The sequence below is a fragment of the Onychostruthus taczanowskii genome, unplaced genomic scaffold (assembly GCF_017590055.1).
Source record: "Onychostruthus taczanowskii isolate IOZ18803 unplaced genomic scaffold, ASM1759005v1 scaffold40, whole genome shotgun sequence".
Lineage (NCBI taxonomy): Eukaryota > Metazoa > Chordata > Aves > Passeriformes > Passeridae > Onychostruthus > Onychostruthus taczanowskii.
The window spans coordinates 4,526,271-4,542,267 of NW_024501460.1; the positions used below are offsets into that span (position 1 = coordinate 4,526,271).

Genomic DNA, 15,997 nt, shown 5'->3' on the forward strand with positions numbered 1-15,997 from the left:
ACTTCCCAGAACCGGGCAAAGCCCTCTTGCTGTTGGTTCCCTCTCACACTAAACTGTTGAGCAATCCTGATGGCACAGCACAGAACAACTTGCTGCGTCACACAGCTCAAGAAGGAAAACACAGGCGGCCCCAGCACTGCTGGGGACGCTGTGCAGATGGAGCAGGGTATCTCTCCCCAACACACACACACACAAACGCACACACAACAGACGCACGCACGCAAGGAAGCTGCACGAGATAAGGGAAGCACATCTTCCTTAAAAGCAGGTTCTCCACATTACCCCGCTATCAGCAGCCACCAAGTATCTCAAGGGGCAAGGAAGTAAAAGGTTATCACTGCACACACACAAACTGCAAACTTCCCAGCGCTGAGGATGGCATCCTAGCAAAAGCGGTTTCACGTGCTCAGCCCATTTCCTCTCCTGTTCCTGAACATGTGGTCCTCCTTCCTTAGAGTGTTCCCTTGCTAAGGAGACAAGCACTAGGAAGAAGTTTCACATCTTGTTGCGTGTCTGTTTAGTCAAACTGGAAACAAAAGCCTCTGTATGACCTGTGCTACTTAACAGGAGTTTGAGAACTTTAGCCCTTTATTTCACTTTAGTGGAATTCATACAGTCCATGAACAATTGTCACCTTACTCTCTCTCTCTCCTCTGTCTGAAACTGTCAAAAAAGATACCACTGAAGTGTCTTGATATAAAAAATGAGCCACACAGAAGTTGGACACCTTCTCTGTTTCAAGAGATCTTTCCACATGAGTCAGCACTGGAAAGCTGACTCTGAGGATTTACAAAAAAAAAAAAAAAAATCACTTACAGTGTTTAGCAAACTTCAGCTAAGAGACCAGTCTGAAGAACTCGACCTATCTATAGATACCCTCAAGAAACAGAAAGCAGTATTTGCATATTGTGTGCTATTTAGCAGTTGTATAATAGCACTACTACTTTAAAGACCGTGTCTTTGCCTAAGCTGTGTACATCGTGCATATGAGCATCATGGCTCAACAACCCGAGTGAAAGGATCTGGCTAAGTCCAAATGACAAGATTCCCCTTGCTTTTTTAATTTTTTTTTTTTTTTTTAACAGCTACAGAAGCTTCCCCCAATGCTGTCAATCTACTGCTATGGAATAGAATATTTTTAAAAGAGGGAAGGAAAGAAAGAGGAAAAAACTTGCTGACCCTAAGAGGGGGTATGTTCTGCTGTTTGCTGGTTCCAGCATGCTGAACTAGAACAGGTTGAGCAGGTTAGATACTGGGGGGAAAAAACATAAAGCTGGAAGACATACATTAAAGGTGGAATGACAGCAACCACAAATGCAGTTTGTGATGGACTTTTTCCTCATTCTCGTGGGTACTCTGCCCAGGAATCTTTTCAGGGGATAGGAGGACAGGGAATACATGTTCATAAGAAAACTGATGCAAGTATCTCTGATATGCATGCATAACAGGCTGAACAAAGATTACCTTAACATACAAAGTCTCTCTGCAAACTTTCTCACCACCAGCATTTTCTACACAGAATCAGCCAACCGAAGTACAAGCTACAAGACAAACCACCAACCAAAAAGCGAACAAAACAACACATTATTTGTTAACCTTGAGAGCTAACATGTCCACAAGAATCACATGTCAGGTTTATGGCAGAGGACTAAAAGCAACTCAACTCTTCACAAAGATCACCTGGATTTCCTAGTGCTTGCTAAGTTAAGGCTTGTATTTATTTTGTAGCTCTTCAAGGTGAGAGGGGAGGAAACATCCCTGAGAATACTAGACCTTCAGAGGAGGTGATATTCCTGAAAGGGTACTTACGTGGAAAGATCAAGGTTTTGCACTGCCATGTGCTCTGAGACTAGAGTCTAATCTGTCAAGTGGCTTGTGCTTATTTGAACTGTGACATGGGTAACAAAGCAGCACTAAGCTACGCTCAATACGCTCTGTTCTACGGGAGATTCATGTTACTGCCCGTGAGGAGGGCGGCATTACCCTGCCACGTCAGACCATCTTCTCCTCAACACAAATCACACCAGAAAACGAAACTCATTAAGAGTGTCCCCTTCTTTTACCTTGCAGAAAACCAAAACATAAGAACCCACAGCCTTACAATGCACAAGATTAGACTTGTGCAGAGGAATACACACAGAAAGGCGACATACATAAAATCTAGGACTGAAAAGCACACTGAAGTCTTATGTTTAGGTACTGAGGAGCTCTGGAGATGCAAGTATAATGTTCCTCATTGTGTACGCTTAGGTTCTCAAGAACAATGGAGCTAATTAAGGTCTGCATATAAATCTTAACTCTGCACTTCCTTGCTTCGCTTGATTCTAATCAGATCTCAGCATTCATGTTTTTGTGTTAACTTCCTTTGCTGTTCTTTAATGATAACTGAAGGGGGATACTGTCCAAGCTTACAAGCAGCATGTAACACATCTGAAATCGTGGCATCTCCTTTCAGCTCTGAGGGCTCACAGAGGTTCTGTGGCACAGGAGGTCATCCAGAGTCTTTTACTGCTGAAGATACTGGTGGAAGGGTTTTTTTGAGCACCCTATTTGTGAGCCATGTTAATTAAATTAAAATTTATATATAGTCTTTCCAGAAGTAAACCTATTCAGCAACAGTGAGACAGACAAAAGTTTCTTCCAGGAACAATTAAAAATACCATAGACTTTTAATTCAAATCAAAGACACAGAGAAACAGACTCTTCTCTTACTGCCTTATTGTTGTTGAAAAGGCTTTCTTTCTCTATTTCTTTCTTTCTAACTTAACCTTCTTCAAAACATGAGGGTCCCAGCAGAGTACCAAACACATATTCTGGGTATTATCTGCTGACAGGAGAAGCCAAAAAGCTTCCTTCCACCTGTTTCTCCATCCTTATTTACAAAAATATGTACTAGCAAAAAATGTAACAAACATTCTTAACTGCAAAGAAAACCAAAACAGCTATCCCATCTCACCTGTATCTCACAAATACAGTCATCAGTTACTAGAAGCAGAAGTTAGTCCTTTGTGTTCATTATCCCTGCTGAAGAATTAGGGCACTTGCATTTGCTGAAGCTTATCTTTCACTAGCGTGCTGACAGTGGTTAAATCATCCCCCCACATATAAGGAATGGATTTAAAAGCCTGTAGTACAGCCTTGTTTTCTTAATATTTAAGAGCACTGCTTACCAATTACTACATTGAAATAAAAGCTCCTTTGGAGATGACCAAAGAGACATTTCTATTGTGCAAGACAAGGAGAGACAGCCTTTTCGCATGTGTGAAGTGTCAATCATTTTCTGTGTGGTGAGCTCCTTTGCTATTTATTTTTCGTTTCAAGATCTTGTACGTTCAGTTTTTCAAAGCTACACCAAATTTCCATTTGCAAACCACCAGAAAGCAAACCATGTTGTAATAAGGCAGTTCCTCTACTCTTCTGGGAAAGAAAAAAAAGTCTTCATCACATTTGGCTATGCTCTGCCTCCAAAACTTCCATCTTAAGCAAATGCCAGCCTGCACGTGCTGGACTACAGAGATTCTAATTGTACTTGGAGGCTCGGCATGGTTACTGTGCTGCACCCCATAAAGTGGAAGCAGGCCAATGCCATGAATAACATGAAAGCAATTCACAGGTAGAATGTAGGGAGAGGATGGATTCAGCCAGATCTTGAGGACATTCTGCCTATTGGACCTTTGCAAAGTCACAGGTGGCCTGTGTGCATGGCTGCCCATGACACACAGACTCTTGTTAAAGGGAGCAGGGAAACCTTTTAAGTGTATGCATCCCATCCCCTATGCCTTCATCAGGATCCAGCACTCATTTTCTGAGCAGTACATTACAGTCTTCCAGACTTGCACGCTCTTCATGTGCCAACAAAGATGGCCGGTTAAAATGTCAAAATTCACAAATTACCCTCCAGCACGTGCATTTTCTGTCTTTCCCAAGAAACTCAGTCAGCAACACACAGGTGCACATATAAAGTGTTGTTTCAGAAAGAATTGAACATCAGAATATTACCATACCTTGATTAAAAAGACAGCTGTTTATCTCTCCACAGCGTATTAAAATCAGAAGTTTGGGAAGACTATCTAGTACTGAAAGTAAGATTGAGAAATGAAAGTGCCTTCTTAATTAAAAGAAGAAATACCTTCTTTGATAGGACCCTTTGTAAGAATGCTTCAAAGCATAGCTTCTGTGATCCAGATCTTCCAATCTGAGTTTCAAAGACTTCTGCATGTGGTTGTTGCATGTGGTATTTCACATGTGCCAAAAAAAAAAAAATCCCCCAACTTTGAGACCTGCTCCTGAGATGGTACATAAACAGCCCACAAGTACCTAAGCAGGATGTAAATAAAAAGCCATTCTGAATAATGTTGTCACATACGGGGCAAGGAATGGAAGAAGAGAAAGAACGTAGATACTTTCTACATTTTAGTTTCAAATGAAACACTTCAGTTAGTTTGCATTAGTGGACTTATATGGACAGTCTGGAGAAAACCAGCCATGGACAATGCTCCTTCATTTACCAAACTGGGGAGCTGTGCCTGAAACACATGGGCTATCCCTTTACTCTTTTCAGACTTGCCACAGAGCCTTTAATAGCTTCCCACTGGAAACTGGCAGGAAGGTCATTTCTCGCCTCCCTTTTGGCATTTATACCCCATTAACATTTTCTAGTTGCACAGAGAGCATGTCTTTGGCAGGGAGGAAAATGTGACTTTAAAATGATAGGCATGGACTATCCTTAGTCACAGAAATGGAAAAGGAACTTCTGGCAAAGTATCCTACCCCCAAAGGAAACACTTTTGGAGCAAAGTGGAGGCATCGCCCTTCCCACTGAAGGATGATGCACATTCTATTTGAATGCAACACAGTAAGTCAAGGAAAGTTTTTTTCTCTACTTCAAGGTCCGTTCTTAATGCTCCCAAACCACCACTACAACCACAGCAGCAGCCTAACTCCTCTGTCTGCATTTTGGGGAGAGGCAGTGCTATAGATGGAGTAACAGACTGAAACCTCCTATTTGGTGTCAGAGTCTAGACCCAAAATGACTCCTCGGAGCGGGGATTATTCACAGATAAACTCCCTAGGGATTTACTATGACAGTACAGATGGAAAACCTTTGGAAAGTCTTTAGTAGTTGCAATCTTCTGAGTGGAGACTGTACACTGGAAATCCCCAGCTCTTACACAGTACAGAAACTCTTTATACACCCCCTTCCCCTCTATATAGTTTATGTTCCTGATGGAGATAGGAGTATTCATTCAACTTTAATTCACTGTGACTGAGAGAAAGCCAGAGGGTCTGTCTCTCTAGCAAAGAAGTGAGAGGATAAGGCGTATCCTAAATTGCAGATTTTCTTATGTACTGATCATTACAATGCCAGTTACAGGAATGCTGAACTCAAAACTACCACAATCTAACTCTTTCCTCCAGATTCTTAAAAAGCCCCAAGAAAACAGTGCTTCCAAATCTCTAATCAGCTTCTGATTCTAGGGGGCTTACTATTTCCAAGAAGACTTGCTCTTTCCAATACTAGTCAAAAACAAAACTCTAAAAAACTCAGCATCATCTCCAGGTGTTCTTCTCCAGAGCAATTCCTGATGCTGATACCAGGCACAAACAGATCTTCCAGCTGTTGTATCAGATTGCACCAACTGTCCCCAAACAGTAGGAGCAGCACTGATATGGCAGTCTGACAGCACATCAGGAAGAATGAGAAAATCAGTTTTTTGTTCTGGACATTGAGCACTCTCAAGAGACCTTTGCTCTCTCCAAATATGATTGTCCCCACAGGTCACTCCTGAACAGCTTGGCAGCCAGTAAGAGAGTTTTCTGAGATACCCTGGGCTCAAGGTTCCCTGTTGAAAATTGTGGCCAAGAGTAACACTGGTCAGAAAAGGAAGCAGGTTTTAACCTCATTTTCTTACTAGTATTGCACAAGAGAACCTTCCCACTCCACCCCAGTCTGCTGTGCTCATTCAACTTAACTTGCTGACCAGGAGCCAAAGAGCACAACAAAAAGAAATTGGACTTCATGTGAGAGGCTATGACTCATTTACAAATGAAGTGTTGCACGTATTGTGGGAGTCAGGAAGGCCAGCATCGATTTCACAAGTGAAGAGTACATGCAACACCCCAGCACAGCTACTGTAACTCAAGGAAGAGATGTGCAGGAAACAGCATTCTCACTCACACCACAAAAAGTTCATCTGTTGCACAGTAGTTTTACTGTAATGCAAAAGAGCATAAAGTAGGAGATCTGGAGTTTTTTTTCTCTCTCGGTAAAGTGAAGGTGATGAAAAAAATACTTTTGATGGAGATGGTCAGTCAGTACTTCAGAGTGTAACAACACTGGTAATCATTTTCTAACCCAAAAAAGCAACCAAAACTTGTCTCATTCCCTCTTCTACTCAGCTGAATGCCTAATGATGTGGCTGTTTTGAGGCTGAAAGACAGATCAGAAATTTCATTCTGTGATGGAACAGCAGTAAGTACTCCCAATGGCACAGTATTTCCCTGGACAAAACCATTCCATCAAACTTTTTCCCCTAAAAGGTCTTTTAAAAGTCTGGATTTAAAAATAGTATGGACAGCTAAATAAGAGCCAGAACATGGCAGGGGGGAAAAAGAGAAGAGCGGATGGACATGGCATAAGCCTACACATTTTTCCCCACCATTCAGATACCACCTTGCTCATCTCCTATAAACTAAGCATATTTGGTGCAAGTGCAGTAAATCCTGGGAAGCTCCTGCATGACCTTCGCAAGTTACACTGATTCCTTACCAGCACATCACAAGTTTCTGCTGAACCTGTAACTCCTCTCTCTGACCCCATGTTGTGCCATGGTCCAGGGATACCACCCTGCTGGCTACCAGGGGCACATGAGAAATTTTTTGTTGTTGTTTCTTTGCTGGTTTGGACATACATCTGTCACTACTTAGATACTGTAGCACAAAAATAGAGACGAATAAAAGAACTGCAAACAAAAGATGAGAAAGATGGACTTGTAGTATCATCTAGCTGGTACAGAAGAACAGACATGGCACCACCACAGAGGTGGCCTGCAGGAGTTACACATGAGGCAGGACCTGGCAAACAGGTCCGTGCTCTGGAATCCTGAGGCAGAAGCAGTTCTGAGTGAGACGCATTCAGCACAGCACTGACAGTCCATTGGAAATGATGCTACAACTAAGTTTGAGATGCCTGAAAAAGAAATTTACTTCACACCATCTTAGACCAGAAATACCTGTTTCAGAAGGAGGTACTGGTGGGCAAAATAACATCTTCCTTGTGAGTATGTCATAGCATCAGATAAAAAAATTTGATTTCACTTTGCATTTATCCTCATCTGCCTGCTTGCACATTCATGCCTTCCTTCAGCAACAAGAGCCAGTATTACAGTCATTTATAGCAACAAGAAAAGGTTATTCACTGAAAAAGACAAGAAGGCACAGTCTGCCAACCACAACTCTCCTTTAGCAGAACCAGCACGTTTCAGTGTGCTCAGGATTTTCCTTGTCATGGGTCTGGGGTCACTCATTGCAGAGATTCCAAACTCAGGAACAGCCTTCTGCTGCTGCAGGGCAGCCCTGCACAAGAAGGAGCTTAACAGAACCAAAAGGCACCCATCAGACAAAAAGACTCTTAATATCAAGATTTTCCTTGCATGAACTTAGGTCCTTCTTAGTGCAGTCAGTAAATACAGCACTCCATCCTGGTAACTTCAGGCATCATCTTGTTAGGAGAAAAAATTAAAACCAAACTATCTTCTCATCAGAAGGTACTGATCTCTACCTCTTTTGGGCAAGTCACTGAGTCTGGCAATTCTGGCCATAAATTTGTTACAAAAGCATGCTAAGAATTTCTGTATGGGGAAACCTGTATAAGCAAAGGTGACCACATCAATCTCTTACAGGCCTGGAGTCAAGTTTCAGGGGAAGCCTCCCCTTCCTGCTTCTAGGAGAGCAAAAGAGATGCCCAGTGAGCAAAAACTCAAACCACACAAGCAGTCCTTCAGCAAGCCATTCAGACACAAGTGCCTGACCATCCTAGAGTTCCACCACTGGAAGTCACCCTTGGACACTGTCAGTGGCATCAGTTGCAACTCAGCAGTGGCCCTGCCTTCCCCACGTCATACAGAGTAATGACCCGACCTGGCAAACGTGGCTCACAACACCTCTGGTCAGATGAGTCACATGTGTGATTTATTCAGTGCCCAAGGCCAATATCTCTTTGTGTTCTTTCCTTCTCATTTTTTATCTGTCTTGCTAGCTCTCCCCAGTTCTAATCAATCTTAAGTTAAATAAATACAGAACCACAAAACTACATTCCCTCTCTTTTCACCCAAGTGTTTAACAGGAGCGAAACGATACAGAGAAGGTAACGCTGCAAGCAGGTATTGCTCCCATTGTGCAGGACTATGTTATCTTTCCTACTGTCATCAAAATCACCCTTTCATTCCACCTACACCACACTGCTTGGAATCTTCCTTTCCACACAGAAACAGTCTGTAACCATCACTCCTGCCCTTTTGCTTGTAAGCAATATTCTTTTCCCTCACCTGTCTTACAGTTTCTTTGTAGGTTGTAAACTCTTTGGTATGGGGAAGAAAGCTATGTGGGAATCCATGCATCTTAATCCCTTCTGAGATGTTCCACCCATGCAAATAAATGAATACTGAATCAAGGGATGAGAGAGGGGAAGGAAAATCCATGTGCTTTAACATTTTGTTTCCCCAGTTGACCACTGTACATATTGCTACATCCCTACAATAGAAACTACATTTGGAAATTTGGACTGCAGAGACTTTGCCAGATCTATAGTGCAGTAAGTTGTCTATAGTGCAAACAAATGTTGAGATATGTATTTAGAAACAAGATAAAAATATCAAAGAGGCATCTTCCTGATGGCACTTGGATACTTAAGTACATAACACCAACAAAACCCCAGATGTTCCAATACAACCACTTGAATCCATGACTCTGAAGCTATGGAATTAGAAGCTACTATATAGCTTGGCTATATATTTTTATCCCTGAAAAAATATCCATTTGTCATACTACTACTATAACTAAAAAAAAAAAAAAAAAAAAAGGCAAAAAAGCTGTAAGAACTCTTGATAATACTTAAAGAAAGCTAGAAGATCTTACTCAATTCTGATTTCCTCCCACTACTTAAGCATCCTAGTAGCTGTAGTGTGTGTTATGCCACATTTGTAGGTCACAGATACTCCACATTTCCTGCCCAAGTGTCTTTGCTAGTCCCTCCAAGGAAAAAAACCAGCCCCCTGTGCTGTAATCCTTTCCAAACTCCAGGGACACAATCAGCACTCACCTGTGCATGTTTCCATTGGTGGTGAAGGACTGTCCACATACTGAACATTTATAAGGCCTTTCACCTGAGTGCACCAGCATGTGGCGATCAAGGGAGCTCGCTGAGCTCAGAGACTTTCCACAGATGCTGCAGGAATGGTCTGTCCCTCCAGTGTCAGTGTTATGCTGGAGAAAGCAATGATTTTTTTTTTCATTGAATGCCCCTTCTGAAGTGCCAGTAAAATATCAGCAAGAACTATAAACATCTTAAATTAAGCAGCTCTAAAGAGCTACTTGGCACAACACCTTATATGAGGGTGTGCCCTGTAGATACCTCTCCTCCCCAGCCCTCCTCCCTCAACTCCAGCCCCCCTCCTCCCCCCTCATCTTTAACCCTTAATGCACCAGCACACGTAGCTGTTTCACACAGCCTGCAATGCAGCATTTCTGCTGGGTCTGCAGCAGAAGAGAATACAGAGGGACTCAGCAACAACCCATCAGACAAATGGGACCGACCTTGGGATACTTTAAGCTGTGCAGTGGTTTGGGGCTGTATGAGTGGTAAGGAAAGAGGATGGAATTATGAACTTCACAGCAGAAGACAGACACTTAAAAACAAATTCTCTTTAAAGATATTAATTTTTAACTTACTGCAGAGCAAGACAACAAAACTAAACTGCTTCTGAGTGTACACACAGACTTCTACGGCCAGAAGAATGCATTACAAGGTCAAGTTATGGCCATTAGCTACTGTGCTATATGTACCACTCTTTCTCACTTGCATTCAGAGACTTGAAAATTTCTTCACATACAAAAAAAATTCCCAAAAATCACCAGGAGAGTAAGAAAAAAAAAATTAAGTAACAGTTACAGTACAGGAGGAAAAATTGAAGTAATAAGTATCTAGTGAAGCCAGTCATCAACCACACCTTAGCATCCAAAGCAGAACCTTCTGCTAGAGAAAAGGGCAAACCTCCTTATTAAGTATGCATATATTTCAGGAGGAGCAAGAACAGGCCTGTAGATGACAAAAAAGTGCATTATCCAGTTAAAAAAAAAAAAAAAAAAGCCTCCCAAAACTGCTATATCCTGTGAAAGACTGAGAGACTCTTCTACACTGAGTCGATTTAAAAATTGTGTCTTCCTGCTTCATAATTTGCATGACCAGTAAAAAGATCTGTACTCAAACAGGATAATAAAACAGGACTTAGGCCTCATGATGGAAGTGGTTTTCCGGATCCTTAGGATACCTTAAGCAATGCAGAACAGGACACACATCCTTGTTTGAGGCACTGGGTGGGGGGTGGAATGCCAGGCAAGGAAGGGAGGAAAATTACCCACCTCAGGGTTAGGTTTGTGGGGTGTGCTTTTTTTGAAGAAAATGCAAGAGAAGGCTAAATAAAAGCAAAACAATGAAGCATTTCATTGGCTTGCACATGGAACTGTTTCTCACCACTGCAAAATGCAACCTGGCAAATGAAAAACTCTTAATAATAAAAGAAAGAAACCAAGAGCTGGTACTCTGCATACCTGACGAATGTGCATAGTTAGCTGGTGCTGTGTAGTGCAAATCTTTTCACACAGAGGACAGGTATAGGAAGACTTCTCTTCTTTTGTTTCCTGTGGACAAAAGAGAACAAAACAATCAGAAGGAATATCAATGTAAAAGGACTAGAAAGATGTCAGTGATGAGGATGGAAAAACATAATCCATCCCAAGTACAAAAGGCCTCTGCTAAAAGAATAACTCACATTTATCAACCGACAGATCCCTCAAGCAAGTTTCAGAAACTTCTGAATTTATAAACAGGGGCCATTTCAACTATCACAGAAGTACAGCAGCTGTTTTAACAACACACAGATACTCAGCAGTAGCAATTTAGGACAGGAAGTGAAGGCAATTGCAAAGAGCTCGAACTGCCAGGAGGAATTTAGCTGACCAGAAAGTGATTCCTGGAACATCATCAGAATACATGGGCAAAAATCATTATTCTTCCCGAAGATTTTTAATAGCACAAGTTGTCAGAACTTCGGATTTTCCATCCCATCTTGATGGCAAAGCACTATCTTGGTGCCCTTTTGTAGGGGCTGCATATTCTCCGTGGCTGACTCAGAAGGAAGAGTGGCATTTACTGAATCATCAGCACCATTTCCTTCAGCATCCTGTGTTTCTGCTGGAAGCATCCCATCCAGGCACAGCAGCCAGGCCCCACCCTTCTGAAGCTCGCAAGATCTGATGAGATCATAGCAAGAAAGAGGTGACAATGCAGGAGTGTACGTGACTCCAAAAAAACCCATTATGAGCCCCATCATTCTCCACCCAGGTGAGAATCAGGAGTTGATGGTCAAACCACGAGTACAAACAATGAATCCTACCCGGAGAGCTCAACCTGATTTAAGTATGCCCTTGAGACACTGAGCAAAGCCACCACTCTTCCAGCCGAGGATGAAATGACACTCTTGCAGGAACCAAAGTTGTTTGCCTTAATTTGTCCACAAGGACGTCTACTGGATGATGTAAAAGGCATTTTCACAACCTCAACAGAAGCCAGGCATGGCTTATGCACCAACGCCTGTATATTAAAAGGAAGATGATTTGGCACTCAAAATTAAACCTCAGTTTTCCATTAGAATGATGCATACCTCTAGTGACAAGACAGTACAAAAACCATCTCTGCAAAACCAATGGGAAAGCATAGTTTTTATGCCAAGTGACATTTTCTACTGAAGTTCTTTGTGGCTATCTTAAGTATCATTAGTAAAAGCTTGAAAACAAGCAAAAAGCAGAACCCATTCTCAGCAGCTCCTTAGCCGCAAGTTGATGGGTGTGAGTGTGTCTATGCATTTCCTCTCTCCACACAATTCTCCCTCCCCAGTGATATTCCAAAGTCATCAACTCAGAAGCAACCATTTCCAGGCTGTCAGACACAAGCATTGACAAAGAACATTGTGAATGACTAACCCAAGTCTCTGTGACAAATTCGCTGGCACATTAGGATAGTGAGATGCTGACACAGAGTTAGAGAAAGTTCTTTTTTATGTCTTATTAAAGCAATATCCCCTCCTGCATGATTTGGGGAACCATTCTAAAGAGTATCTGTAGTATGTTTTGTTTTCAAAAACAGGGCCATAATAATTTTGCAATTACCTTTGTGACCTGTGGACATGGATAAATAGCTATTTTACCATTGTTCTGAAGAAAACAAGTCTTAAGACTTTGTTTCTAAAATGAAAGGATTAGGTTCTCCTACTCCTCCCCATTCTTTTGCTTGTACATGTTTTTCCAACTACATTTCAGCCTCTACATCCCAAAGGTAATCACCATAGGCCACACATACAGGCCAAGGTTTAATGTACTAGCACTTGCAAAACATTAGAAAGAAAGCAAGAAAGGCTGCCATTATGAAGTCTGAACACTCAAAGAAAATTAAAATGCATTATTTCAGTGCTCCTCCCCCATTTTTTATATACAAACATGTAATTCACAAACATTCATTCCATCCTACTAATACAACTTTAATTTTACTATATGCAACCCGACCGTGGAGTAATGTTCAGCTCCAATTATACTGCACCCTGTTAAAAGCTGGCTCAAGACAGAGCACAAACACACTGCGCCGTGAGGAAAATCCCTGCATACGTGCTGACAGTTTAGATGATGTTTAATCCCCAGGCTATTTCTGCAAAATTATCAACCCACTACTGGTTTTTTGTCCCCCTCCTCTTTAAACGAGTGCTGCAGTTCTACATGATGCACTTGATGATTTCAAAGCCTGCTTTCCAGACTGCCTTCTCTTCAAATCAGCAAATTAACAGAAGATAGAGTAATTACTGGTTCAACCTTGAAGCAAAGATCAGAAACACACTATAGCTCAGCCAGAGCTGATTAGTATTGAATCTGAGGTTTATTATTAACTAAAACCCAAACTTTCTCCAGTGGTCAGACAGGCTACAAGCTGCATACCGTAACACAGCTCAAGCAAATCCGTTGACTTATCCAATCCAGACCAAAAAACATTAGCATCCCTACTGTAAGAGTACCCCCATTCACCAAATTAAAACACAGCATTCAGCTACCCCACCAGAGCCAAGTTGGTGAAAACACAGTTCTTGAACTGAAAGATAAAATTAGCAGCTCATTTGTCAGCTACTCTCCCTTTAGTAAGTCAATCTGGCACAACTGCTCTGCATTCAACTGATGGCAAATGCTGTTGGAGCTGTGCATTAAGTCTGTCTGTTTTTCTCCAGCCCAAAAAACACCTCTGTTACATTTTTTATTTTCGTCAAGAGCAAAGCAAATGAGAAGTTAAAATACATGCAGGTTGATGTGAGAACATGCTTTTTAGACTATGGGTAGACGGCAGCCAAGATAAAGTCAGCATTATAAAGAGAACCATAGACTTTGGGACAAAGGTTCAGGGCAAAATGTTTCGCTGCCAACTCGTGGGAAACAGCAGTAGGACCCAGAAAATCAGCTGTTATTATCCTTGAAATTACAATAAGGGGCATATTCTGACCAGAATCTGAGGTCCCTGCACTGCTACACACTAAAACAATTCAGTGCTTTCATTCTGCTAATGCTGAAAGTGGAAATTTGCTGTATTAGAGCCTGCTAACAAGACTGATACCCACTTAGTATTTCACATCTCACTTCTATTTTCTCAGTAATGTAGCCATTTGCCCCTCTGGCTTTAACAATCTTTCGGCCTAAAGACAAATAGGCAATTTACTATGTTTTCAATGTATTTGTTTATTTTTATGCTGTAAGAATCCCTCTTAATCCTGTCGCATTTACTCTAGAGCTTCCTTTGATTCGATGCCCACCGAAATACCAGGTGGAATAAAGGTCACCAACACTAATAAACTTCCCTGAAGCCAGACCACATGGTGTACCGGTGGACAGCTGTGTAACAGCACTGCCCTGAGACTGGTCTGGACTCCAGTGCCTCACTTCACATGATGAAATCAAGGAACCAGAGCAGCCCCTAAGTGACAACACTGTAAATACAACTTAGAGCCAGGTGCTAGACAACAGAATCCCACAAACACAGCTGTCTGTGTACTGCCCATTCCTCATTTAAAGATGTCCATTTACAGCTAATGGCTTTTAACTCCTTTCACGCTAAAAAATCCAAGACAAGTCATAAGTCTATCAACTGGGCAGCTACTCAGCAAGCTATTAATAAACTACTATAGGAACATCACATGAGTCACGCCTCTCAACCTTTCTGGTCCCTGTTACATCTTGATTCGTTTACAAAGTCTGTGTGCTTCACCTCAAGCTCTGAAGTCAAATGACCACAGGGATTTGTTTGTTTTTTTTTTTTTATATTCTGCAGCACCTTGTTGGGTCGAGCTTGGCCCAGCAGGAGAAAAACACAGATATAAATAACTACAGCTTAACTGATACGACTCTCTCCTTTCACTTGTTTGCATCAATACTGCTACCACCTGGTACCATCAACGGGAAAATGGAAAAAACCTGATAAAAGCTACATATATTTACTCTGCAAAATTCATACAAGGCATTCTGCACTAGCTCTTCAGGCTTTTATTAACAAGGAAGCGAAGGGCACCTTACACTGCACATATGAACTGAGCATCCTGATGAATGTTTTGTTCCAGAACCACCTTTAACCATAAATTACTTGAACCTTCCACGGGGCAGCTGCATACCTCATGAGATTATGTGAATGCAAGCGCCTGGAGAAAGGATGCAGCAGGACAAAATGGCAATTCTTAGGTGATTTTGCTGCTGCTGCTCAGGGCATCTGTTAGACCCACTCAACATTGCATGGCACTGGAGCTCATGCTCAAATTTTTTTATGTGTCAATCCAAGCACGTGGACCCTTCTCATTCATAGTTTTCTTAAGTTATGGTTGGAGTGATACCAGAAAACATTCACAGAGGAACAAGAAACAACCGCTGAGGGGAGAAAAGGCAAAACAATCGAAGAAACATAAATTACATCTTATCACTTTCCAGGCAGCTGCTTGCCCTCCCTGCATTTGGGTTTATGTACCTGGTTCCTCCTGCCAATCCGATTTGGTGCAGGAGACTTTGAGGGAGATTTGACATTTTGAGAATTCCCGCCGTTTTCAGCTATTTTCCCCACATTCATCACTGCTGACATCATGGCATCAATGGAGGACAAGTCTGCTCCGTCCAAACTGTTTGGTGAATTTGGTGATACCTTATAGCTGTTTAAGCTTTCCAGCTGCTTCTCTGGAATTAAAAACAAAAACACACATAGGAGTTCCTAGGGCATCTTAAAAAAAAACCCCAAACAACCCACAGTATTTTCAGCTGCCTGTAACTCACATCACACTCTGCTGGATCACCATGGAGCACAGGCAATAGGCCATAATAAGTGGAGTTCTTATAACAGGACAAGACTCCACGATTTTCATATTGGAATGCATAGGACAAAGTGTACATTTTTCTCATAGCACATGCCCATTTTCTTCATTTTCAACCTTAATTCAATATGGAGCTTATAGAGTGATTTGCTTTATACTCTCTTGCTGTGAAATGGAATTATTTGTGGTGCCTTGTGATCACCATGAAATAGTAGAGCACTACTGATAAATGCACACTCTGGCAAGCACAATCATTCAAAGAGGCATGTGTTTTAAACAGAACTGCACAATTAAGGCATTAGTAACACAGTGTAGGGTACTGGGTTCTCTTTTAAGCATGG

The 15,997-nt window shown here is 41.8% G+C and overlaps 1 protein-coding gene across 11 annotated transcripts in view; it reads right to left on the reverse strand.

Annotated features, from left to right (window-relative positions):
- Positions 1 to 15,997, reverse strand: part of RREB1 (ras responsive element binding protein 1) — a 123,009-nt gene that overhangs the window by 48,844 nt on the left and 58,168 nt on the right. For all 11 annotated transcript variants that reach the window (XM_041413169.1, XM_041413177.1, XM_041413168.1 and 8 more), the window contains 3 exons: positions 15,320 to 15,522; positions 10,828 to 10,917; positions 9,320 to 9,483 (listed from right to left, as the gene is read on the reverse strand). In XM_041413169.1, coding sequence (XP_041269103.1) covers positions 9,320 to 9,483; positions 10,828 to 10,917; positions 15,320 to 15,522 — 457 coding nt within the window. The remainder of the gene's footprint in view (positions 1 to 9,319; positions 9,484 to 10,827; positions 10,918 to 15,319; positions 15,523 to 15,997) is intronic.